At 53.7% G+C, this 25,838-nt stretch overlaps 1 protein-coding gene across 9 annotated transcripts in view; it reads right to left on the bottom strand.

Annotated features, from left to right (window-relative positions):
- Window positions 1-1,653: 1,653 nt before the first annotated feature.
- Window positions 1,654-25,838, bottom strand: part of TTLL11 (tubulin tyrosine ligase like 11) — a 242,673-nt gene continuing 218,488 nt past the window's right edge. For all 9 annotated transcript variants that reach the window (XM_027035017.2, XM_027035018.2, XM_053204673.1 and 6 more), the window contains one exon: window positions 1,654-7,844. In XM_027035017.2, coding sequence (XP_026890818.1) covers window positions 7,552-7,844 — 293 coding nt within the window. In that variant the 3' untranslated portion in view covers window positions 1,654-7,551. The remainder of the gene's footprint in view (window positions 7,845-25,838) is intronic.

Raw genomic sequence — 25,838 nt, 5'->3', positions numbered from 1 at the left:
TTCTGTGGCGGGTGGGAGAAGTTGGTCTAATCTGGGCAAGCCCAGCACCTTCTTAGGCCCTGGTGTGAACCAGTCCAGAGACGACACATGTCTTCCAGGGGTCCAAGTGGCTGGGGTGGTGGTAGGGTCACAGCTGGCCAGGTGGCCCGGGGAGGATACTGCTGTGGTTGTAACTTTGAACAAGGGTTTTCTCCAAGGTCCCCAGCTTTGTCACCGGTTTAAAAAAAAAAAAAATTGGAAGTGATGATGATGGCATTTGAAGCTTTTTCCTTACCTGCAGCGTCAATATGGAAAACAGCCCATGGCTGAGATGCACTGTGGGAACTAGGTATTACACTCCTGACCTAAAGGCCCCCTGGGCTGGCGCTGGCTTCTCCTCTTCAGAGTCCCTCCCAGAGGAGGACGGGGTGCTAGCTCACATCCCGAACTTGCTGAGCATTTGGGGCAAGGCCCTTCCCCTCTCTGGGCTTCCCTTGCTTTATTGGTACCACTGATACATGGAATGTAGCAGCCAAGGATACAATATTAGAACCAAGTCCATTGTGTATCGGAGATTTGGGTTAGAGTCAGAGGTGGGGACTGAGCCCTGAGGGGCGCCACCAAATGCCCAAGGGCTCCAGGGGGGAGAGGCAGAGGTATGGAAAGGGCCCTGCAGCCTCGATGTCCCCACTTGCTCCTCCGAAGACACGTCTGGCCGCGGCTGCAGAGAGCCAAGGTAGATGTAGCGTTTCGGGCTGCTGGCTGCCCTCCCAGCAGCTCTGCCACATGGCTGAGCCGTGACCTGCAGACCCAGGAGTCCAGGACCAGCGGCCGGCCTACAGTGAGAACGCAAGGAATGCATAACCCCTGAGTGTTTCCTAAAATGGTGCACCCGGGGTCCAAAGAACAAGGGAGCTCCCTGGACCCAGAGCCTGCCTGCCTCGCCCCCTCACTGTGGAGGGGGCTCAGTGACAGGAGTGCCTCCCTGGGGCCACCGAGCGGTGGGGTTTTCATGGGGCGGGGGTCCCCATGTAACTTCAGGCGATCTGCTTTTCACTTTCCCTGGGCGGTGTGGAGTCTGGGAGATGTTCAGAGCAGACATAGGCTGCTCCCTTCAAGTCCAGAGGAGCGGTGGGTCCAGGAGGTGCCCTGTTCCCAGGGAAGGAGCCACCACGCGAGCCGGCAGCACCAGGAATCACCTTTTCGGTGCAGCTTGAATGGCTCAGTTCTCTGGGGAGGCGCCCTGCCTCCCGCTTCCCCGTGAGGGGGGAGCTTGTCACGCACACCTGCTCAGCTCCGCCCTGCAGGCAGTGACTTCTGCACACACGGGGCTGGATGGGCCACCCTCCCTCCCCGGGGCAGCTGTCCCTGCCACAGAGTCTCTGACAGGTGGCCAAACTGGTGGCACATCACTCCTTCCCTAAGGGAGACTATCTGCAGCAGATCAAAGGTTGGGGGATATTCTAGACTCCTCCTTCCTTCTCCCCTAGGATCTCACAGTTTACTGGAGGCAATGTTGAGCTTCCCAGGCAAACAGGCACCATCAGGGGAGAAAAAAATGTAAAAGGAGCTCTCTTCTTGCCAACTGCCCCAAAATGAGCAAGTTTTGTCCACCCCGGTGGATTTGCCGTGAAGAAGTATCACACGGAAGAAACTGTCAATACTTCGCAGCCGTTTTTACAATGAGCCTGTGTTTAGCAACACTCAGCTTTGTTTTATTATTGCATTTTACGAAGTTACCAAGACAACTGAGGCCAAGTCACAGAACCTTGACTTTATGTGCCATGAAAATTTAATAAAGAATGTTTAAAGGCTTTTAAGAGGCAGGAGTTTCAGCCTCGCAACAGAGCCCTGCTCAGAGGGAGGAGGGCTCCAGCGCGGGGCCGCTCGCCGGGCCTCGAAGGGCCTCTCTGTCGGGGACATCCAGGTGGGCCCAGGTTCCCTGGCATCGGTCTTGTTCTAGACATTTATTAAGGTAGTTCCCAGGCGCCAAGCCCATGACGGGTTTCTTACATTCATTACGACACAGTTGCCACCGTGGGGGCCAGAAAGAGGGCAGAGGGGCAAAGTCGCAGGTGCACGGTCACACAGCGAGAAAGCAGCAGGTCCAGCAAAAGCAGGCCCTCGTGTCCCTGTTGTGAGGCAGGTGGTTCTGCAGGGAAACTATCCCTCCTGACTTCCTGCATCAGCAGCCCTGGCCTTGCTCCCGCAGCCTGGGAAGGCCCCAGGGGAGCCACAGTCAGGAGCAGGCAGCGTCCCCGTGGCCCGGGACCGCGGTCCTGGTCAGAATCCTAGCAAGCACCTTCACATTGGAGGAAATGTTTCCCAGGAGTCCCTTAGTGAGTGCGTTATGTTACCCCAGGGCCTGCGCACAGCCCTTTTCCCTCTGCTCGCTAAATAAGACTTAGAAGGAAATTGCCAGAAATGAGAAAATCGTCAGTAATTTTGCCATTTTATACAGAAGCTCTGTGGTGCTGTGTGTGTGTGTGTGTGTGTGCGCGCGCGTGTGCGTACCTGTAAGCGTTGTGCTGCATGGTTTTCCTAGTTAAATAAACACCAAGACTTCTGGTTACTAGAGACGGAGGTAACGGGGTAGGCTAAGGGTTCTGCAGAGCTCCTTTGTGCCCGGGAACAGAAAAAAAACACCTGTGGATTTATTTCACGAGGGAGAAACTCACATGCCATGTGGGAAAATCCTTCTCACATTCATCAAAGCAAATAGGAGGCTGGCAAAAGTTATCAACTGAGGCGAGGTGGATTTTAGGTTAATTGACCTCAGCGGGGGGAGAGGAGGACGGCCCCCTCGGCCACGAGGAACACCAGCTCCCCGGCGAGAGAGTTCATCATTTCTGAGCTTCGAGGGAAGGTGCTCAAACACCGGCCCTCTCAAGCCCCAATTTTCAATTATAGGGCCAAGGAGTTTAGGACATTAATCAAGAAGTGAAAAAAAGAAGGAAGCTTTTTTGGCGTAATACTCTGCCAATCACAAGGCAGATTCTAGGTGTCGGAGGCACGGCACAGGCCATTTTTCAGCCTGCAGAGTGTCTTAAGTGTAAGGATGAAGGGCAGGTGGCGGGGGGCGGGGGGCGAAGAGCTGTTTTGGCTTCATTTGTCTTGATGGATGACAACATTCAAGAAGGAAAGTTTTTCCTTCGTCCCTTCACACTTCGTAGGAAGCCGGAGCGGGCCGAAGAGAGCATGGCATTTGAGCAGCCCGCTGGTTTGCAAAACACTTTCGTGTATGTTTGTGTTGGCTGTGTCTTGTCTTAGTTCCCAGGGACCAAGTGAGGGAGTGCCTGTCACCCCCTCGTGTGGCCGAGGGACCTGGAGCCCGGGAGTGTGGTGGCTCCCAGACCCCTCCTGGGGGGCTCGACATGGGAGGAGGAGGTCGGCAGGCCCATGTTGAGGCCCCAGAAGCCTGGGTGTGAGCTGAACAAGCCCCCAGCCTCACACGTCTCTGAAATGGGTCCCAAAGCCTCTGCCCTCTGGGTTTTGAGAGCGCCGAGTCTCTGTGCAGAGCGGGCACGATGCCAAGGAGGGAGCAGGGGGCCTCACGGTGGGTCCCTGCTCTGCCTTTTCTCCAGCCGCGAGCTTGGGCATCGGTGCCCTGTCTGTGAAGAGGGTGATGAGAACCCCCATCCCTCGCCGGGTTGTTGGAGGGTCAGAGGACAGGATGGACGTGCCGGCACTTTGTAAACTGTGAAGCACTGAACAGATGTGGTTCAATTCACGTGAGAAAACGAGTTGGTTCTAGAAAGGCAGAAACGCCATTCCGAATGTCTGGGCTCCTCCGCAGACCGGTCCTACTACCCCCCCAACCATCGACATTCACATTCACATGGGGATTATCTACTCAGCTCTCCAACCCCACACAGACGCAGGGTCCTGCAGAGCTGAAGAGAAGGCGGGACACCTGACACAGGACCCCTGTGCGCATGACCCAGCCTGGCGGGCCTTTCCAAGGCTGAAGAAGAGGGGGTGCCCACCGGGGGGCACTGCCCACACCTGAGCCCAGGACAAAGATACAAAAGACGACGGAAACACTACCCGGGGTGAGAAGGGCCATTGTCCGCTCAGGGTCATGGGGCAGCCACCGTGCTGGGGACACGGAGGTATTGAGTGAATGGCCCTGGCAAGGTTTAAAATGCCATGATTGTTAAGGGTGTTCACAGGCTGGGGGAGGAGGAGTGCCATGACCCCACTCATCCCCTGGGACTTGCTGGATATTTGTATTGTTTCAGCCAGCACCTGCTAGACCCCCACCCCATGCTCGGAGGCCTGAGTGAATCCAGCACCTGCCTGACCCGGAAGAACTCCCAGCTTGGTAAGGGTGAGAGCCCTGTGATGCCACGGGGCAAGCATGGTAATAACAGAACTTTCCAGATTCTCACAAATAGACAGAGGGAACAGTTCACTCGGTGTCGGAGATTGCAGTGGGGCGTTTGAGCTGGACGTTGAAGGTAAGTCAGTGTCCACTGGACGGAGGGAGGCCGTCCAGCACGGAAGGGTAAGCACAAGGGCGGGAGAGCCAGGAGCAGGTTCTGGCCCTGGGGCAGGAACCAGCACATTCTCTTCCCCAGGGGCAACAACACACAGAGAGTGCCCTGGGAGCATGGTGACGGGTGGGGGCAGAGGCCTTCCCCGGAAAAGCGTGGACCAGGCACGGCTTTAGGATGGAGAGGAAGGACGGGGCTGGATTATGAGCAGCTTGAACGTTGGGTTAAGGAGCAAGGGCTTTATCTGGGCAGAGATGACGGCTGAATTAGGGGACCGTGTGATCGGTTCTGTGGTTCTCCGAATTCCTTCGGGGCCACGAGGGTTGGAGGACGGAGGACGAGTTGAGGGGGATGGGAGGCAGGAGGTGGTGAAGTCTGAGCCAGGGAGAGTGGACGGGGTCCCTCAGGAGAACCAAGAGGGCGCCTGTTTGGGGGCAGAGGCCCTGCCTCCACGCACTTGCTAACAACTGCACTGAATCGGATGCACCTACGGCAGGCTCCCCTCTGGCCAGGCTGTGGGGACACAGCTCCCGGCTGTGACAGCAGAGAAGCCAAGCACATTTCCTAGGAGGCTGGAAGGAGGGCAGCAGGATGACCAGTGTGGAAGAGAAAGGGAGCCGACCGGTGCACCGGAAGTGACAGGTGTGGCAGGAAAGGCTGGGGTGGGGGCCAGACCCGGTGATGAGCTGAGACAGGCTGAACCTGATCTCCATTCATTGGACCTGCTCCAGAAAGCTGGCCCTTCAGGGACCTCAGCCAGAGGAACAGTAAGGGCTGATGTGGCTGGAGTGCGTGCACGTGTGTGCATACGTGTGTGTGCGTGTGTGTGAATCAGTGGGAGGGGGAGGAAGGGGGACTAGGGGAGAAGAGGCCCGGATGGATCCTGAGGGCCCTACCCCAGAAATAACACAGGTAGAACACGGGGCACTCCGCTCCTCATGGGGCGTCTCTGGGCCCCGGATCCCTGTCTCTGGTTCCCCTCTTCCAGGAGAAAGGACGTGTGTGTCTTTGCTATATCACTTCAGCTGCACCCTGAAACGTGAGGGGTGTGGGAAACAAAGGGAGCGAGTAAGTGGGGCTTCCCCTAGGCACCAAGGAGGCGGGGGGCATCTCCTGTCGCTCACTCTGATAAGGCAGCAGCATCGAATTCTTCCTGTTGAACAGCATTGAGAAGAAAGGGCCCAGTCTGTCCCTTACTGGCCTCTTGTAAAATGGCGGCCTGATTTTCCCGACATTCACCCTGTGGGGTGCAGGTCTCAGGCCCTGCCTGCAGAGGAGGGGCTCCTTCCAGACAGTGAAGGGTTGAGCAGAGCCACCTGCCTGCATGTGACCTGCAAGGGTGGGGACAGGACATTCCTCACTGTGAGAACTGACGTGCTCAAATCATCCCAAACAATGTGGCTCGGTTTCCCACCCCCCCACACCCCCCCCAATCCAATGTGTTTGGTTGATTTTGGAACTGAAAAGTGCACTCCATTTTGGCAAGTGAATGCTTTCTGGAAAAAAAAAAAAAAAGAAGAGTTGTGTTGAAAAGACTCTTTGCTGCTCCCAGCTGCTAACACGTGTGAGAGACTCCTTCGCTGCGAGGCCCATTTGCTCTGGCAATAACAGGGACCGAAGAGCGGGGACGGGGCCTTCAAAGTCTGCTTCTCACAGCAGACCACTTAGAATCACTGATTGTCCTGGCCCATGTCACAGGGCTGCAGGAGAGTGGGCAGGGCCCCGGGGTGGGGAGGGCAGGCAGACCTGGAGCAGAGGCGATTGGAACTTGAGTCACGCTCACCAGGGGACATAAAGGAAATGGGGCTCAGGGGTCAACCAACAGAACTGGACCAAGCCTCACTCTCCCACGGGACCCCCCCAGGCCGGCCTTTGCTTCTCTGAAAATGGGAACAGCGTTACGAAACTACCCGAGCTGACTGATAGCTCTAGAATGTCCCTATGCAGGGGCGCATCAGGTTCCTCCCGCCCCTCCCGTCTTAGGCCACCTGTCCTGCTTTTTTTGCTTGGGAAACAAGGTCATCACAGGTGGCTCTTGTCACCAAGCAGCCCAGAGCGAGTTCTGCGGGGCTTGGTTTTCCAAAATGCCACCTTTGGCTGCCTCTGAACCTTCCCCTTTGAGAAGGGGTTCGCCTGGGGACACAGATGGAGACAAGGAAAGGGTCTCCTGGAAGGGGGGGTGTGGGCGCCCCTTGTCCTGAGCTTCTGACACCATGCTCCCCCTCACACCAGCCCTTAAGGGGCTTTTCTTGTCCTCCCCTCGGGAGCCCCTCCTCCCACCCAGGGGCCCTCTGGCAAGTGCCTGCCAGGCACCTGCCGGCCAGGTGATGGCACCTCATCCGTGTGGGGTGAGGGGGTGCCGTCACAGGACCCTGGGACTCCTGCTTTGGGGTCAAGGTCAAACAAAATCAAACAAAATGACCTCTGAGGCTCCTGTCAGCCCTGAGACTCTAGGAGCCTTTACCTAGTTACTTCTTGGTTAGTTCTTAATGAATAACAAACCGAACATGACAGTGACAGGCAAGCTAATGAAACAAATGAGGCCAGTCTGTTAACTACACCCGGGGAGCACGCGATCGGGATGGGAGAGTCGGGCGTGCCCACACACTAGCTCCACTCGGTTTTCACAGCACGGTGGCAGGAAATCAGCGTGATGTCCCTGGGAGTTAACCAGTGTTCTCTCGGAGGCCCCGGCAGACCCAAGTCTCAGCTCTCTCGAGTTCTTTCCTCTCCGCAGCTCGGGCTCAGGATCGCTGGCGCCCCGTGCCCCGAACGCAACAGTTTTACCCCGGTGGCTGCTTCCTGTGAGCCCAGAATAGAAGATGCCATCTGTCGCGTTTGGGATGTCATATGTCCACCGATGACTCACACATAGTTGGACCACCGAGAGGAAGGCGGGCGGGTGCCATCAGCCTGTTTCAAAGCACAGCTCAGCAGAACATGGAGTCGGCATGTCAGGCAGGGGGCTGTCCCGCGGGGGTTCTCCGCAGCCTGCCCTCTGTCCACAGGCGGGGAGCACAGAGGGTCCTCTTCGGCCCCGGAGGGCTTACCCTTCATCGGCAGCATCAAGTGGCCATCAGGACAGAGTGTGTCTGGAATGCGCTGCCTTGGGGGCGCTGTTTGTGCAGGAGGGGGGGTGGCCCTCCACCGGCGGGGCCGAGGGGGTGGCGTCCGGGGGGCTGCCGCTGTCCAGGGGCCGGCCCCCCGCCGGGCCGCTGCGGCCACACACCAGGCGCTTTTCGTCCAGCAGGGACAGGTGGTATTCACATAGGTCGATCAGCGAGGCCACCTGCTCGTGGAGCGGCAGCGTCTTGAACTTCCTCTGAGCCAGGTAGAAGAAAGCCTCCACGAAGGCCTGCAAGCACATTCCTGCGGACAGAGAGACCAGAGTTAAGGGGGGGGGGGGGCAGGGGTTGTGTGCCAAAGGGGCCCACACGCTGCCCGGGGAAGGCACCGCTCCAGCCACCAGGCTCCTTGCTCACCACCATTTCCGTCCCGGGAACTTTAGTTTCTGGGTTAAACTCCCAGAGGGCCTGCCTTGTGCCAGGCACCAGCTGGGCGTTCACGACCATCTGCGGAGTCGACCCCTTCATCAGTCATGTGGGGGAGGCTCAGTTAGCACTGGTTTACAGACGAGGAAACTGAGTCTCAGAGAAGCGGAGCCCGCTGGGCAAAGTCACACGGGTTGGAGGTGGCAGAGCTCATACGCAGCCTGGCCCAAGGTCTCATCCCTCTGTGCCACCATAAAACGTTCGAGTCAAAACCCAGCCCTTGACGTCGATAACAACGGGGAAAGTTTGCTCCTCAGAGACCCCTGACGGCGATGCCCTACATGTCGATAGAGGTGTTGGTTACGTGGGTGTGGGGGCCTGTCACACACTGTGCCTGAAGGTTTGTGCCTTTTGCTGTATGCAAATTTTACTTCTCTCTACCCCTTCTCTCTCCCCGAAATGATATTCTAGAAGGTCATGGCAGTCCCCACTATGTCCCTGAAACGTTCTTCCCTTACATTGCCTCATAAATTCCTACTCATCGTTGGGATCGGAGCTCAAAATCCCCCGCTCAGGAAAAGCTTCCCTGATCCCCAGATCAGACGCGGCCGCTGGGACGGGCTTCTAGCCCTTTCCTTTGCAGCTGACGGCGGCCTGTTCGGTGTTTATTTGTGTGGTCCTTCCAACAGCCTCTCTCCTCCCGGCTGAGTTGGGACCTCCAGCTCACCTCTGCTCCCCCAGGGCCAGATGCCCAGTGCTCAATACACAACGCTGAATACATGAGTGAATGAATGGATGAATGAACAAATGGGTTAGTGCTAGGTACTTTACAGACATCACCACTAATCCTCACAACACCTTTTTGAGATCAGTGTTATTATGCCCCGCTTTGCAGATGAGGAAACCAACATTCAGAGAGGCTGAGTAACTTCCCTAAGGTCACGCAGCCAGAGAATAGTGGCCTGGAAATTCAAACTCTGGCTCCCAATTCTTTTTTTTTTTTAAGTTTATGTATTTTTAAGATTTTTTAAATGTTTATTTATCTTTGAGAGAGACAGAGAGAGAGAGAGAGAGAGAGTGCGAGCAGGGGAGGAACAGAGAGAGAGAAGGAGAGAATCTGAAGCAGGCTCCAGGCTCTGAGCTGTCAGCACAGAGTTCGATGCAGGGCTGTAACTCATGATTGTGACCTGAGCCAAAGTCGGAAGCTCAACCGACTGAGCCGCCCAGGTGCCCCTGACTCCCAATTCTTAATAAGTGGTACCACATACAAAGCTCTGACTCTTTCCAATGTCCAAGCAAAACTGAACCCCATGACCCAAAGTCAGGGGATTGCCTGGACTCCTCGGGGAAGGTGACGCTCAGGCTGGACGGAACGCCACAGGCATTTTAGAGGATGCTGGCTTTGCCTCTGCTAATCCATACCTTCCCAGTGGCCTTGCTCCCCTGCTTCTGTCCTCAGGCAGAAGCCTGGCCTGGAGGCTTAAATACTGGATTATAGATGGACCCTGGGATCTGAGAGCTCTTCTTGTGTTGGGAACTTGAGCTGAGCAAAGTTGTTTCTTTGTCTCCATCCGAATCCATCCAAGCTTTTTTGCTCAGCTTTTCTTGGCTCCAGATGCTCTCTCCAGGGCTCTGGCCCTGACAGGAGGAGCTGATAAAGGGAACAGGGACCCTGGCGTAAAACCTTCTTAATACAAACAGAGGTCTCGTGCAGAGAGACACAGGGAAAAGGGAGCTTCCGTCTGAATCGAGAAACAGGGTTTTCCTAATCACCGACAAGGGGCCAGGGCTCTCCTAGAGTGTGAGCGTGGATGCATGCGTGTGCACCTGTGTGCATTTGTGCATGTGTGCACGTGCGTCTGTCACAGTCAGCGGGAGGGTCAGACCCAAGCAGGGTGCAAGGGGCCAGGATCCAAAGCCAGAGAAACCCAATGCAGTCCCAGCCTCCCATTCCAGAACTGTGTGATCTCGACAGTGCTACTCAAAGTGTGGACGGCAGATGGGTGCCGAGTCCGGGAACTGTGTGTCCCCGGTCTCTGACAAGATAAGGAGCCTGGGCCAGAATATAAATCACCCTCCTCATCAATCACATTGTTTAGTTCAGCTGGCAGTATTTTGTAGCAAGTCTTTCTCTACAAAGGAAGCGGCACTGGTTTACATTTTGGCTCAAAGCCACTTGTCCAGGACTGTACAGAACAGTTCGTGGATTGCAACTTTGAGCCGCCCTGGTCTACACACCCCTTCCCCGCTTTAATGCACATGACACTGTGGTGCCTGGATGGCTCAGTCAGTGGAGCATTTGACTTGGGCTCAGGTCACGATCTCACGATTCGTGGGTTCAAGCCCCACACTGGGCTTTGTGCTGACAGCACGGAGCCTGCTTCGGATTCTCTCTCTCTCCCTCTCTCTCTGCCCCTCCCCTGCTCGTGCTCTCTCTCTCTCTCAAAAATAAGTAAACATTGGGGCTCCTGGGTGGCTTGGTCGGTTAAGCGTCCGACTTCGGCTCAGGTCATGATCTCACGGTCCGTGAGTTCGAGCCCCGCGTCGGGCTCTGTGCTGACAGCTCAGAGCCTGGAGCCTGTTTCAGATTCTGTGTCTCCCTCTCTCTCTGCTCCTCCCCTGTTCATGCTCTGTCTCTCTCTGTCTCAAAAATAAATAAACGTTAAAAAAAATTAAAAAAAAATAAGTAAACATTAAAAAACAAATTTACCATGCATGATCTTGTCAAAATGCAGATTCCGGGGTGGGGCCTGAGACACGCATTCCCAACACACTTCCTGGTGGTGCCCGCGTGGCTGCTCTCTGGAGCACAGTCTGAGTAGCAAGCACTGAATGCGTTTTACTCAACCAATATTAGTTTCTTTCCCTTAATTAAACTAATAAGGCTACGATTGAAGCAGTAATGCACAGAAAAAATATAAAGGACCTTTTTTGGGCGAAAAATATGACTAAATCATCTGGAAAGGAGACCTTCTAAAATGAGAAAGGAGACATCCTATGTTATACTGGGTTTTGTTTTTGTTTGTCTACATGTCCTGATTTTCTCGAGTAAACACATACCTTATTTTATTTATTTATTTTTTTGTGGAATCTAAAAACAAAACAAAATGAATAAACAAACAAAAAGCAGAATGAGACCTATAGATACATAAAATAAACTGATGACTGCCAGAGGCGGTGGAGTGGACAAAATGGGTAGGAGGGGAGAGGGCAACACAGGCTTCCCATTATGGAATGAATAAGTCACGGACCCAATTTTAAAACGTGCAATGGAAAATTCTAGGAGGTGGAAAGAGGCGAGGCAGGGGTAGCTGCTTTTCACTGTGAGCCTTTTGCTACCACTTGAATTTGAGGTTATGTGCATGTATCACTTTGAAGAAAACACAATGCCACCTTCCTGAATACCCGTTCTGCTTTGATACAGTTTATATACATGCAAGGAAAATAGAACCAGAGTGAGGAGTAAGGGACATTACTGACTCTTGCAGGAACCAGGCTTGCTGTGCGGGGTGCTCTGACACCACTACGACTCTCATTGTGCCTGTGAGAAAACAGAGGCCCAGAGAGACCAAATAACTTGAGCTCGGGTTACATGCCGATAAGGGCAGCAGGGCTGGGATGGATTTGAACCGGCCTCATGCACTGCAGGTCCTGAATCTCATTCCTGGAATAAGGAATGGGCAAAATGGGTAGGGCTTTGATGGGCAGAGATGAGCCGGAAGGGGTGGGCTGGGCCAAGAATAGGGAGGAGGGAGGAGGAGGTGGGGCGTGTGGCCCCAGTGATGGCCCCGGGCACCTGCCGCAGGACAGGTGGGGAAGGGGCAGCTGGACTAGACCGGAGAGGACTGGAAGGCCAGGGGACATGAGCCGGGAGCCACGGAAGGGGTCTGAGGAGAGCGAGCTGAGATCCAGTGGCAGAGTCCCATGCCTCGTACAGCCTGAGCACATTCTCCGGTCAGGGGATTCCTGTTTTGTATAGTGGAGTGTGTTTGTTGGCTTTATTCCTCGAACGCAATCCTGTGAGGTGGGTGGAGGCTCAGAGCCCTGCCCTGACACACCTCCCTCACCAGAAGGGACTCATCTAAGGGACTCTTGTCTCTTCATACCCAGCCGAGCACCATCCCTCCCCGGGATCCAAAAGCCTGGTCTAGCAACTTCCTTTTCCAGAAGAGGGGAGTGGAATCGAGGCCCAGCATAAGCAGGACTAGGACCCCAGGTCTCCAGACCTCAAACTGCACTACCATCACCAGCACCAAAGTAAGAAAGCAAGCCAGACACTTCTCAGGCCAGGGACAGGGGAGAAGGGCTGTTTACACTGGCCAAGAGCCCCACTGAGTATGTCTGAGAGAGCCTGAAGGCCAGTGAGGGTTGGGAAGAAGGACACCCCACACTGCACACCATGCACATGTGCGTCGCAGGTCCCCACAATGGCCGCCTTGAGGGGCTGAGTGTCTTGCTCCTCATTTCCTCAATTGGCCCAGGAAATGGCGGCCAGACTCAGCTCGATATTTGCTGAGCTGCAGAGAATCGAGCTTTGGAGGGTTCTGAGGGACTAGGGGTGGGGGGAGGAAGAAAACAGGAGGAGGAAATGCACTTAGGATAGTCCAAGTGGCCTTCCTGGGGTAGGGCTGCTGGGGTTCCCACCTGGCTGGACTCCCCTGCCCTTTCCAGATCCTCACTGACAGTCCACATGTTCCCTCTGGGGCTTTCTCCTTCTTTCCTTTATTTTCTTTCATTCATTCATTCTTTTGGAGAGAGAGAAAGAGAGAGAGCATGCGCTCAAGATTGGGGGAGGGGCAGAGAGAGAGGGAGACACAGAATCCCAAGCAGGCTGCAGGCTCCGAGCTGTCAGCACAGAGCCTGATGAGGGGCTCGAATTCAGGAACCGTGAGATCATTGCCTGAGCCGAAGTCAGACGCTTAACCAACTGAGCCACCCAGGCGCCCCTCTCCCTCTTTCTTACATACAGTGAGAAGGCCAACAGAGAGCAAAGGCAAGCTCATGAATGTCCGCTTTCTAGAACCTAAGCGTCCTTGACAACTGACCTTCAAACCACTCTTTGTCTACAGAAGATGTGTTTTCACTCGTTATAACAACATGCACAAAACTTTGTAGTTACTGTGCTTAAAATGGCATCGTAAACATTTTTGTACGTTGCTCTATAGCCTTCATAACATTATTTTAATAGTGGCAGAATATTCCATCAAATCTTACTTTGTATATCATTTCGCCATATCCCCCACTGTTGAACACCGAGGCTAGTTACATTTCCTTCACTATTAATGAGAACATAAGCACAATCATAAGCACTTGGCACATCACTGTTTTTATTTCTGATGCATTTATTGTTTTGCAATAAAACCCTAGGAATCAGGGGTGGGGGGCATTAAATGTTAAGTCTGGTTTTGGTAGTTAATTTCATGTTAAAAATACTTAAGCCTTACAGAGTCCTCAAATGGACAAAGCACGTGAATGGGTAGTTCACATACATTAGCAAGGAAGAGAGAAAACCTGCCATTGAAGCCTACTGCTCACTCATTAACAAAAACGTAAAACAACGCTACCGGTGAGTTGATGGTGAAATTGCTAGGGACTTTTGACAAGCAACTCGGCAAAAGTTTTTAGAGCCATGCGAGTATTTCAAAATATTTCTTCCAAAGGAAAACAAAAAGCACACAATGGTATTCACCAGCAACTTACAGTACCGTGTAGGGGCGGGGGAGGGACTTATAGGGTATTTTTGTATCTTTCTTTCTATTTTTCTGTATTTTCCAAGTAAGATAATGCATGTTCATTGTTGATAATAATTAGAAAAAAAATATATATATATAATCTTAAAAATACCCCGACCCAGCCTCTAAGGTCTGGAGGTCTAGGACGCTACACTTGGCCCATCCCTAGGTAGAGCTAATGGCCCTTCGTTGGGATTGCCCCTTGTTTCCTCCTATATATTGGGACAAATCCATGGGTACGTGGCTGTCTCCCCAGTGGGACTGTGTGCTCCTGGAGGCGGGGACATTGCCCCAATCTTCTCTGCATCTTCAGTGCCCAGCACAGCCTGGCACACAGCAGGCACCAATAAAGAGCCATTTAATCCCCTTGAATGGGCTGCGACCTTTTCAGCGATCTTGTGACGCAGGTGTTATTGTTGCCACTTTACAGCTGAGGCCAGCAAGGTAAGCCAAGGGGCACAGGGAAAGACAACCCCCTGAGAACCCTTCTCTTAGACGCCGTGCAGACTCATGAGACCAAGAGGGTCCGGACCGGAGGCTCTAGAAGTCTAGAGTCCCCTGAAGGGCTCGTGCAAACACAGACTTCGGGTCCCTCCCCTGGAGCTCCGGGCTCGGAAGCCCTGAGAAGCTGCACTCTTACCACGTGCTCAGGTGCCTCTGAGGCTGCTGGTCCAGGGACCCCACTTTGAGAACCCATCCCTTCCTCCCCATCCTCCTCCTCACTGCTGAGTCCAGTCTGTCCACACTCCACCCTGAACACTCATCTGCAAAACGCGGCCTATTTGCAAAAGGACCTGCCCCCGAGCTTTGAGAAGCTGGATTTTGGGCTAAGAAGGTCTGCCTTTTAAGACGTTCTGAGGGAGTTATTTTTAAAATCTCAAACGATGGAGCCAAAAAGCCATGACATCGTTCCAGCTTTGCATTTAGTCCTCTCTCGGTTTCCTTGGTTTCCGAGAAACTGCACATCCCCCGTCTCTCCCGGCACCATCCCTTGACCGCTAAGTGGGGCAGAGCTCCGTTGCCCTCGCCAAGGCCCTGCCCTTCTCTAGCTGTGCTGAGGAAGATGAGGCTGGAAAGGTTCACAGGCCACGCCACGGAGGGCCCTGTGGACCACGATCAGACTTTGGGTTCTATGCCGAGGAAGACGGGAGGCCACCGGGGAGATGGGAAGTGACGTGATCAGGGCGGCTGCTGTGTTGAGACCAGGGAGACGGGGCACATGTGCAAGGACAGCAAGGAGGTCCCGAGGGGCTACTGCCCCAGTCCAAGCAAAGGCTGTGGGTGGCTTGGACCAGAGCGGTAGTGACAGAGGCAGTGAGGGTGATAAGATTCCAGACAAAGTCTGAGGGCAGTGCAACAGGTCCAAGAGCTGCTGCTGGGTTGGACGTGGATGTTAAGGGCAAGTCAAGAGCCCTCATGAAGGAGGACCTCTAATACCAGGGGAGGACTGGCCTTCCCCCCAAGGACCATGGTTTTTAAACGTCTTATGCATAAAATAACCTGGGGACCTTGCCAGAAATGCAGGCTCCTGTTCCCGTCTCCCGGAAATTCTGTGTGTTGGCCATGAGGCCCCTGGAGTTGTACCGCAGGGCTGGGGACTCTGCACCCACGGGTGACCGGGAAACTTTGGAACCAACGCTCCGTCTTGGCCATCTCCTTAAAGGCTCTCGAGGAGGCAGGGAAGCAAAGAGGTTAAGAAGCCTAGTGCTGGGCTGGCCCTGCTGTGGGCAATCATGAACCATGGGGGATGCCCAGAACAAACGTCCTCCTCCGAAACCCCACTGCCCACCCCTCCTCCCCTCACCATCTTTGTCCGCTGCAGATGCCAGAATGAAAATACCATGGCCTGGGGGAAAGGGTGGGGGCTTAAACAACAGAAATTTACTTTCTCACCGTTCTGGAGGTAGAAAGTCCAAGATCAGGCTGCCAGCAGGTTTCGGTTCTGGTGAGGGCTCTCTTCCTGGCCTGCATATGGCTGCCTTCTCACTGTGTCCTCATGTGGCACAGACACTGAACCAGCTCTCTGGGGTCTCTTCTTATAAGGACACCAGTCTCTCCGGATCGGGGCCCCAGCCTTATGGCCTCATTTTAACTGTTACTTCCTTTGAGGCCCCATCTCCTAATACAGTCACATTGGGGGTTGGGGTTTTAACAATTCCATAGCATCCCAACTTCTCGGTTCTGTTTATGGCTCATCCAGCAGCCGGACACACTCTCCTACCGCCGCCCAAGTCTTTGAGATCACCTGAGCCGTTGAGGAGAAATAGAAGAAATCCTCCCCCCGCCCTTTCCAGCTCCTCCGCCAGCTGCCTGAAAAACCCTCACAGCTCAAACTTGGAGTTGGAGGCATCTCTTTGGGAACATTGCTTTAGCGACCTGTCACCGTAAACGTAATGAAAATAAACCATAATAGTTAATAATTATAGAGCCCTCGTTATGTGCCAGGCCCTGATCTAAAGGCTTCGTGTGCATTAACTTAAATCCCACAGAAGCCCTTCAAAGCAGGTGTCAATATCAGTCCTGTTTTACACAGAGACTTGCCAAAGTCGCACAGCTGGAAGGGGGCAGATCACAAGAACCATTCTCGAAACTTCTTTACTCTGTGGCTGCTTCGAGGGCCTTCAAAGAGATGGCCAAGTCGGAGCGTTACGTCGGGTCGTTTAGAAGGAGGAAATGAAGGAACAATGCCCGCCTGGCCCCGGGGGAGGGACGGGCCCCTTGGCTGTCGGCAAGGAGGTGTGGATCTGCCAGTCTCTGCAAACAGGCATCCTCCACCTGCCTCCCATGCCTGAAGATAAGCCGCGGAGCGTTTTCCCCAACTTTATTTTGGGTTGACGGATGTCACTGGAGAAAGCAGCCTTTGCAACATTCTGGATGTCGCCGTACACACGTCTCCCACCCGAGACTGCCACCTGCTTACTGGGGTGCGGCCCCTGACAGACCATGGCCTCATTCTGTCGGTCAGTGGGCGAGGGTGGGCCCACGGGCTCCTTCTGGCCTCAAAAGTCCCGTCACCCCCAGCCCTGGGGAGGGGTCCTCGCGCACAGGACATAATGAACGCGCTGGGGACTGCCCTCCAATGACCCCATCATCTACCCTGGGGCTCCAGGGCGGAAACAGCAAGGATGCCTCGCCAGCTTACGAGGCATATCTGTTTTCTCCTCTGGTTCTCAGGGTGATCTTCAGAAGGAGACGCTGTCGCTGAGGAGTGCAGACCCAGAGAGGCCAGGTGGCCTGCGAGGGGGACCAGACAGCATTGTACCCATGCCTACCTGACGTCCAAACCTCGTTGTTTCTCCTGCGTGACGATCTTCTTAACATCTGACATTTATGTATTATTTTACAGTTTACAGAACACATTTGCATAGATGATATAATTAAATCCAAATCATTGTTGACAGCCAGGCATATTATCCCAGACTGAATAGGGGACATTTTTTTCTTCCTCTCAAAAATACCTGAGCTTCCTTGCTATAATTCTATTCCAAGGTGCTGGTGTGCTGGGCTAGGCCGGCTACATGCCAGTTCCTTCCGTCTCCCCATGATTTAAATCTTTCTTATTACCCACCTAGAATAGATGTTTCTGTCTCCTAGTGAAATTCCAAACATGCAAGTATACATGCTTTCTGGCTGGACATGTTGGTGGGAAATAAAGCTGAACGATCTTGACTGGAATTAGCTGAATGATTCCTATCTGCGCGGGGGAATGTTCCCCGCAAGGGTTGTCTGTGAAGCCTTCACCAACTCCAAGGTGGTTAATCACCGGAAGCGTTCCCCACATCCTTAGGGCGCCTTGAAGCCTGGCTCCTGTTTGCTGCGGCACAATCCCTCCAGACATTAGTGCAGTCGCTCCGGGCCAGGGCTGGGGTCTCAAAGGACCGGAGCATCTCCCATGAGGCGGCATTGGGCTCATGGGACAGTGACGGGGGGTCAGATGCACTGGTCAGGGTCCAGCTCTGCCGTGGCCTCACGGCCTCGTCCTCAGCAAGGGGTTTCCCCTCGGCGGGTCTCCGTTTCTGCGTCTGTAAAGTGGGGACGTCACATCTTCCCCAACTGGCTTTTACACGGCACCACCCAGAGCAAGCCCAACACAGTGCTTGATAACCTGAAGCCTCCGGTGACCTCCCCACCCAAGGTTTCTGTGCCATCACCACACTTTCCTAGGGTGCCGTCGTGACATTGGCTTCATTTTCTTCTTTTATGGTGGGGAGCTGACTGTCTCCACACTAGACTATCATGAGGCCAGGGCATCTTTGCCCCCATCCCCAGCGACCGTGAGCAGGTGCTCAACAGTTGTTTGTGGAGTAAATGAGCAGACTGGCTGGGAGTACAGACAGGAAAAATCGTGCAGTTGGTCAGGAGACCGGGGTTCTCAGAAGGGCGGCTGTCCCTGAGTACAGCAGGGCTTTGAACAGTCACCTCCCCTCTCCAGGCCTCAGTTTCCCCTTCGGTAAAATGAGCGGCAAACTGGGCGATTTCTTGGGACTCCGGGAGCATTGGGAGGGATGGTGGCTTCTGAATGTTTTAAAAAAAATGGTAGCGACAAAAATCACAAGCTGCACGTATTGGGGGCGTTCTGCCCACTAGGAGTCACACTGTGCGTTTTCCCTGCCCATTCACGTAATCTGGTGGCAGCCCTGAGTGGTCCCACCACCCGCCCAAAGTCGCACCGTTGGACAGTGGCCATGCCAGGGATCCCACCACTGCTCTGCACTGCCTCTCCCCAAACCAGATGGAGACCTCTAGAAGGCGCATCCTTTCAGGGAAGAGAGCCTCCCTACTGCCACTCCCCACCCAGCTCAAGAACAGAATGGGACACACCCAGTCATTGTATTTCTGCGTCACAGCAGCAACAGGCCACTATCACCTTTGTCCTTGTCTGGACGGAAAAATTAGTAAGTGTCAGGAAGGAACCATAGATAGACCTTGCAGAAAAACCATTATCGCCAGGAGCCCGGGACACCCAAATAACGAACACAACCAAAGATGCAAGCAGGACTTCCATCATTTCGTTAGGCACAGGGCACACAGCGCAAAGTGGCCCAAGGTCCCACCGCAGACCCGTCCGGCATCACCCGACTCCACCACGGGCAGACACAAGTTCCTGAGTCGCTGGCTGGGAAGATGGGCTATAGGACTGGTCACTGCTTCCTGCAACTTGAGACATTTCTCCTGGGCTTAATGGCTCCCGCAGAACCTTCCGAGGCTCAACACATTCCGCAGCAAGTGGTCAAAACCTCTGGCTTGGAAAGGATTTCAGAGATAACGAAATCCAGGCCCTCACAGGACAATAACACTCAAAAGGGTAAGAATTAATCTGAGTGGTGCTCAATATGTACCAGGCCCTGTGGCCAGCTCTTGAGGGGCACCTCTCATTTCACCCTCAAAACGAAAGTCTGGGGGATAGATGCCTTTATAACCCTTTGGCTGTTTACCAGCAAAACTGCCTTTGTCTTGGGCTTTGTTTGTTATCTGGGCGCTGCAGGCTTCTGGGGTGCACAGAAGCACAGACATTCAGGCAGGGTCCAGTGGCCTGGGGGTGGGGTGGGGATTCAAACCCGGGCTGTGAATCTGTCCTCTTGGCACTCTGCGCCCCGCATCAGGCTTACTTAGAGAGGCAGGGAGGGGGCCACAAGTTACCTTAGCGCAACTGCTGTTAGCACTGTCTATCCGACTGAAGCTCCCCTGTGAGATTCTGAGCCACGGTTGCCCTCCTGGCATTGCTGACAACAGGCATCTGACCCCCACTTGGTCGTCTCCAGCGGCGGGGTGCTCATCACCTCCCCAGGAGACCCTTTCTCACCGTGTGCTCCAGCTCTCTGCCTCCATCGGAGCTCAACTGAGCAAAGCCCTGCACGGGTGTCCCTTTCCACGGCGCAAATCTAACTCTTCTTCCCCACGATGGCCTGGCTCTAGAGGGTTTGTATGCCAGGAGCCGGGGCGATTCGATTCAAGTCCACAAACACTGGCCAAGAGCCACCAAGTGGATACACAGGTGTGCGAGCCCTCCTCTGCCAGAGCAGAGAGGAAAGTGTGTGTGTGTGTGTGTGTGTGTGTGCACGCGTGCGCTCACGCTCTGGGGAGGGGACAGGGTCAGAACGTAGGGGGAGCAGCAGAGAATTGTGGGAGGAGAGGTAGGTGGTTTGGAGTCTGTGCCTGGTGCTCCCAGCTCAGCAGTGTCTCCGCTTCTGAACCTCGCCCATCGGCCACCAAACATACCAGGCTCTCGCACTGATTAAAGGCTGCCTTGACGTTGTATCTCACCTTTCTAGCTCTGCTCCCGGACCAGCTCCCCCCTCCCCCCGAACTGCTCCTGCCAAGAGACCGGGCACCTTCCGTTCCCCTTCCCAGCTCTCGCTGCAGCGTTGGTCAGAGGGGAAGCCTCCCTCCTTGAAGTGCGTCCTCCCCACTTCTCTGATGCCCGCTCTCTGGCTTTTCTTTGCATCTTTCCGGCAAGTCCTGGCTCGGTGGTGGGGTGGAGTGGGGGGGCTCTGGTGTTCTGCTGGTTCCTCTCAGGTTCGCAGGGCACGGGGTCCTGCAAGGCTCTCCGCCTGGGCCCGGGTCTCCCTTCCCATCCTTCCTTCCCTAGGCTTTAAATATCTTCCGTGAATCAAGGCTCTCCTCCCTTCGCAAGCTCCCGGCCACACTGCGTTTTTGCTGCTGGGATACCTCATTAGCATCTCAAAGAGCCTGTTAGAAATGGACCTCCTGGTCGTCCCTCTCCATCCAGCTTTGCTTTAAATCCTACTCATTTCAATAAATACTATCTCCACCCACCTCCGTGCTCAAGCCAGAAGTGGGAGAACCATTTTTGAAACTCCTCTCCCACAGCTCCCATCCCTCTCCACCACCGACAGCAACCTCCTCACTGGCCTCCCCGCTTCCAGCACTGCGCCTTCTGACACAGCAGCCAGAATGACCTTTTCAAAACACGAACCAAGCCACATATCCTGCTGTCACCTCGCCACCAGCATTCAGAGCAACACCCACATGCCTTAACCTGCTCGGAGCCACTGCAAGATGGAGTCCCTCCGGCTTCTGCAGCCCCCTGTGAGCCAAAGCCTGCTCTCTGCCTGCGTGCCCCGACCTCCCCCACCTCAGGGCTCCTTGTCATTAGCCATTCCCTCTGCTGGAACATTCTTTCCCTGGGTCCTCACCTTTCAGCACTTAGACATCAACTACGTACGATGCTACTTGTACTGACAGATCTCCCTGACCCACCTCCTAATGTAAATTAGGTCTTCTCCGCTATCCTCCTTAAAACCTAGTCATTTTCTCTCATTGCACGTAAATACATGTTTATTTCTGTGTTTCTATGTTTAATCTCTGTCTGCCTCCGCCTCAAGACTGTCAGGGGCACGAGGCCTGGGTGTCCTATGGGTCACTGCACACACTGTCACGAACACTAGTAGACTAACTGAATTAAGTATACACACATAACGCATGGCACATAGTAGGTGTTTGGTAAATGGCGCTTCTCTCCTCCTTTCCCACTGCTTGGGTCATCGACAGCAGGCTGCACTTATGTTCAAACTCAAGGTCTGTCTCTTAGGTGCTGCTAGATGACCTTGGCTCATTCCTTTCCCTTCTGGAAGCCTCAGCTTCTACCTACCCTGCCCAGCTCTTGTGGGGTTTCAATGAGAGAACTTAGATATAAGGGCCGGGCCAGCATCTGGCACGGAAGGACACCCCCAAATCCGAGCCTCTTTGGTGATTACCTCTAGGTGCTCAGAAGGGCCAAGCCTGGCGGGTCAACAGTCTGCCGCCCTGGAGGGCAGAGTCTCAGAATCTCCAGCCATTGTAGTTGTTTCCAAAAAATGGGCAATTTGGGGGTAGACAGACCACCCTAACTCACCCACCGAAGGCAGCCCTCTTGCTCGTGCCCCACGTTTGTCCTCCAGTTAACTGGCTGCACCTTCTGGAATTTGCAGAAGCCCAGAGTCTGGAGCCTCGAGAGTGGGGGTGCCCGCTCCCCAAGAGGATCCAGCTGGCTCCTCAGGAAGAGACCCCTCTGAGGCGCTCTGAGGAGCTGGTCTGTCACGGGGAGAGGTGAGGGGAGGCAGATCAGTGTCAAAAACAAGATCGAGAAGTGGGTTTCAGCTTGACTCACATTAAGAATGTCACTTTGGAGCGCAAATGAGAGAGAAGAGAAATGCTCTTTTATGCGGGAGTTTATTTTTATCACTTTGTCAGAGAGAAATTGCAGCCTCGAGGGCACTGGAGCTGCACAGAATTACCCAAAACATTAACATGCAAATTGCCTTCTTTAGAGAAGGTAATTTTATTAGTGCAGGAAATGTTTCTTTCGCTGTACTCCTGCTCCGGAGCAGTGCTCTGTGGGGGCCAGTGGGGGCCACCACAAATGGGGACTCCTGAACCTGGTTGGGGTTCTACTTCCTCCTCGACGTGGGATCGCACCTGGGCCACGCTACAGTGTTATAGCTGGTTACCGTGTAGACAGCACCCAGTGTAGACAGCAAGTGACTTGTTCAAGATCACACAGCATCCACGGCAGAAAGAGGCAGAGCTGAGGTCATGTGTCCTGTGTCTGGGAAACCAGGTGAGCCACGGGGACTCATGAGGATCCTGGAAGTGGCCACTCTGAGCATAAGGAGCAGTGACATGCCATCTATCTATTCCTTCTTTCATTTATTCACTCGCTCACCTTGCCAGGAAGCTTTCCCTGTGCTAAACCCTGGGCCTTAGACGTGAACCAGGGATGGGCTCAGCATCCACGGGGTGGGGGGCAGGTGGAGAGGGAGGCAGACATCCGCAAACACTGAGGATCCAGCAAGGTAAGGCCTATTGGAGGGCGGTGCCGAGAACTGACAGGAACAGGAGAGAGCAGAACTGGCCGGCGGGGAGGCAGCGAGAGGGGCCTGGAAGCGTCCCAAAGGAGGGTCTCACAGGCAGGCATTGTCCAGGCAGGCAAGGAAGGGAAGGGTGTTCCAGGCAGGGAGCCGAGTGGTAGCAGAGGCAGGAGCCGAAGCATGTCGGTCTGGCTCAGAGTAGCCCGTGAGGCTGCTACTTGGAGTGCGTGGGAGGAGAGTGGAGCGGGGCTGGGGGGCTGCAGGGGGGGTGACAGGGAGGCTGGCCGGGCCAATCTCAAAGGCTGAAGGGCTCAGGTTTTATCCTCAGGTGGTAAGCAGCCCCCGCAGGCAGGGCCGGTTCAGAACAGAACCACATTCCCCGGAGACTTCGGGAGGGAGGGGGTTTCCCAAGCCCTGGAATGCCAGGACGACAGAAGGTTGTGCGAGGCTGCGCTTACATAAGGCTTCCCCCTCCCTTCACAGACGTGATCAGTGGGGAAGCGTGGGCAGAGACACCCACCTGCCACCAAGGAGAAAGCACCTCAGTCATGTAAGGTCTCGCTGAACAGTGCAGGTGCACACGCTTTCCCCAGAGGCCGCCATCCCTCACCCCGTGGTGGCTGGCAGGTGCAATCTCCGAGCGTGGGGGGGCATGGGGAGCTGTGGTAGGGAAGCTGGAGGGAAAGTGTGGCTATTTCAAGTAAGCCCAGAGCCGTCGTGGAGATCCTGAATGGGCGTACTCCAGCTCAGCCTTTCTCAACCTTGATATGTTCCAGATTTGGGGCCCAAAACTTCTTTGTTGGGGGGGGAGGGAATCTGTCCTATGCATTACAGAATGTTAAGGGGTGCCTGGGTGGCTCAGTCGGTTAAGCATCTGACTCTTGGTTTCGGCTCAGGTAGTGATCTCATGGTTCATGAGTTCGAGCCCCGTGAGTTCAAGCTCTGTGCTGTCAGTGCAGAGCCTGCTTGGGATTCTCTCTCTCCCTCTCCCTCTGCCCCTCCCCTGCTCACTCTCTCTGTCTCTTTCTCAAAATAAATAAATAAACTTTAAACAAATCTTTTCTTAAAGAATGTAAAGCAGCATCCTTGGCCTCTACCCGCGAGATGCCAATAGCAACTTCTCTCCTTGCCCAGTTGTGACAACCAAAAATGTCTCCAGACGTGGCCAAGTGTCCTCCAGGGCATGGGGTGGGGGGAGGTGCAAAATCATACCCTAATTGAGAACCACTGGTCTGCCCAGACTTATGAAGGTCGACACAGCTGACCACCAGAAGTCTCCCAGATCTCCCAGTGAGATGTAGGACACCTCACGGCCCCGGCATGGTGTCTGCCTCTTCCCCTCCCCCATGTGCCAAAGGATGGGGCAGAGTACTGCAGGTTTCATCACGTGCTCATCTGGGCTATCTCAAAAATAAGTGTGGAATATAATTCCTAAAAGATCTAGGAAGAATAGCCAGGTGGCAAGGTAGAAAGCCAATGGGTGGCAGGTGGCTTTCCCATTAACTTACCAGAGTCTCAGAGTCCCTGGAATTCAGGGTCTCACCTGTAAAGCAAAGGCGTTGGAATTGGTGATCTCTCAGGCATTTCTGGTTTTGAACACTATGACTCTATGGCAGTAAAGTAAACATAATTTGGAGAGTGTTACCAGTGAATGCTGAAGTTGGCCCCATGCGAGAGGCCTGGATAAGGGTCTATCTTGGCTAATTCAAGAAAAAAATTTTTTTAATGTTTTATTTATTTTTGAGAGACAGAGTGCTAGCAGGGGAGGGACAAAGAGAAAGAGAGAGAGAGAGAGAGAGAGAATTGGAAGCAGGTTTTAGGCTCTGAACCGTCAGCACAGAGACTGACGTGGGGCTCGAAGTTGTGAACCTCAAGATCATGACCTGAGCTGAAGTTGGACACTTAACCGACTGAGCCACCAGGTGCCCCTATCTTGGCTAATTTGGCCATTTTCTTGATGCGAGACAGAGACTGGTCAGGTGGCCCATGAGGTTCTCATTTCATTCTCAGGTTAGATGACCAAGCCCAGGTTTCTCCAAGAATTCCATGAAAATCTCCAGGAAAAGCCTGTATTTGTAAACATATTTGGAATGCTTGGGATTGGTAGTTTCTCAGAGATCGGTAGAAGCGGAAGACAAAGAATTTTGGCTCTTCCTTCCGCCCATCAGCTGGGTGACCCTGGGCACATTCGGTAACCTCTTCTCTGTAACCTGGAGTAGAAGGATTAACTCTCCAGGTTGGTGTGAAAAGTGGAAAACACACATAGAGGACTTCCAGCTTCAGCACTGATGTGTAAGGAGCTTGGAAGTCATCACTCCCGTCTTCACAATAAGAAAAAAAGATAGGCAAACTGAACATCGATGACAGTCCTTACATCTGTCAGAGATTTGAGGTCACAGGGCAAAGTGTCACCCTGAAAACCAGACAGGCAAGTGACAACAGAGAATCATAGCCCAGGTCAGCTTACCAGCAGTGGCTGCTGGTAGGAGTGTTTATTGGTGACTGAGGAATTGCTGGAGGCTGAATGGGTGAGACTGAGCCTTGAAAAGTCTGGGAGCCCAGTCTTAGGGGTCCTTCAAGCATCTGTGGGTTGTACCTCCAGAGCCCCACTGGGTTCTCAAGGTGGTGACTGGAGAAAAATCCCACAGGCTTCAGGCAGGGAGGTGTGTGAGGAAGCAACCTTCCCAAAATGTGCTATGAGTGTTCTCCATCACAAAAGACTGCCCTCACGGGAGACTACATTACCAGAGGCTCATCTGACCTGAGGGAAGGGTGATTAGACTAGTCCAGCCCTTTTGGCCTTCCTGTCTCACATAAGGGCAGAAAAAAGGGGCTGAAGAACACTTCTGAATGTGGCAGTCCAGGGACCCAAGCCCACTAAGAAATTGAGATTTAGCGATAAGATTATTAAATGCTGTCTCTCCCCAACACCTCACTACCACCCATCAAAAGGGTTCCAAAGTAACCACAGTGGATAACAATTGACAGCTCCAAGATAAAGACTCTCTATTCAAGGAGTTTTTAGGAAAGTCCAAGGACAACAGGGAGAGAAAATAAAAGCAAGGAAACTGATGCCTCCGGTGCCTACAGCTGCAGTAAACATTAAATACAGCCTAGCTCCTCATTGGGTTAACAGAAAACCTCACACTGAAAGCCTGATTACCTCAGTTCCTACTACTTGATCTCCCATGTCTGGCTTTCAACAAAAAAATCACAAGACCTGCTAAAAGACAAGAAGAAAACATTTGTCTGACAAGACAAAGGAAGCATCAAAAGGAGACGTGGCTATGACACAATGTTGGAATCACGCAATGAAGAATTAAAAATGAT

This window comes from Acinonyx jubatus, chromosome D4, assembly GCF_027475565.1.
Source record: "Acinonyx jubatus isolate Ajub_Pintada_27869175 chromosome D4, VMU_Ajub_asm_v1.0, whole genome shotgun sequence".
Taxonomy (NCBI): domain Eukaryota; kingdom Metazoa; phylum Chordata; class Mammalia; order Carnivora; family Felidae; genus Acinonyx; species Acinonyx jubatus.
The sequence above is the reverse complement of the archived record's forward strand: the minus strand, read 5'-3'. Positions and strand labels throughout refer to the sequence as shown.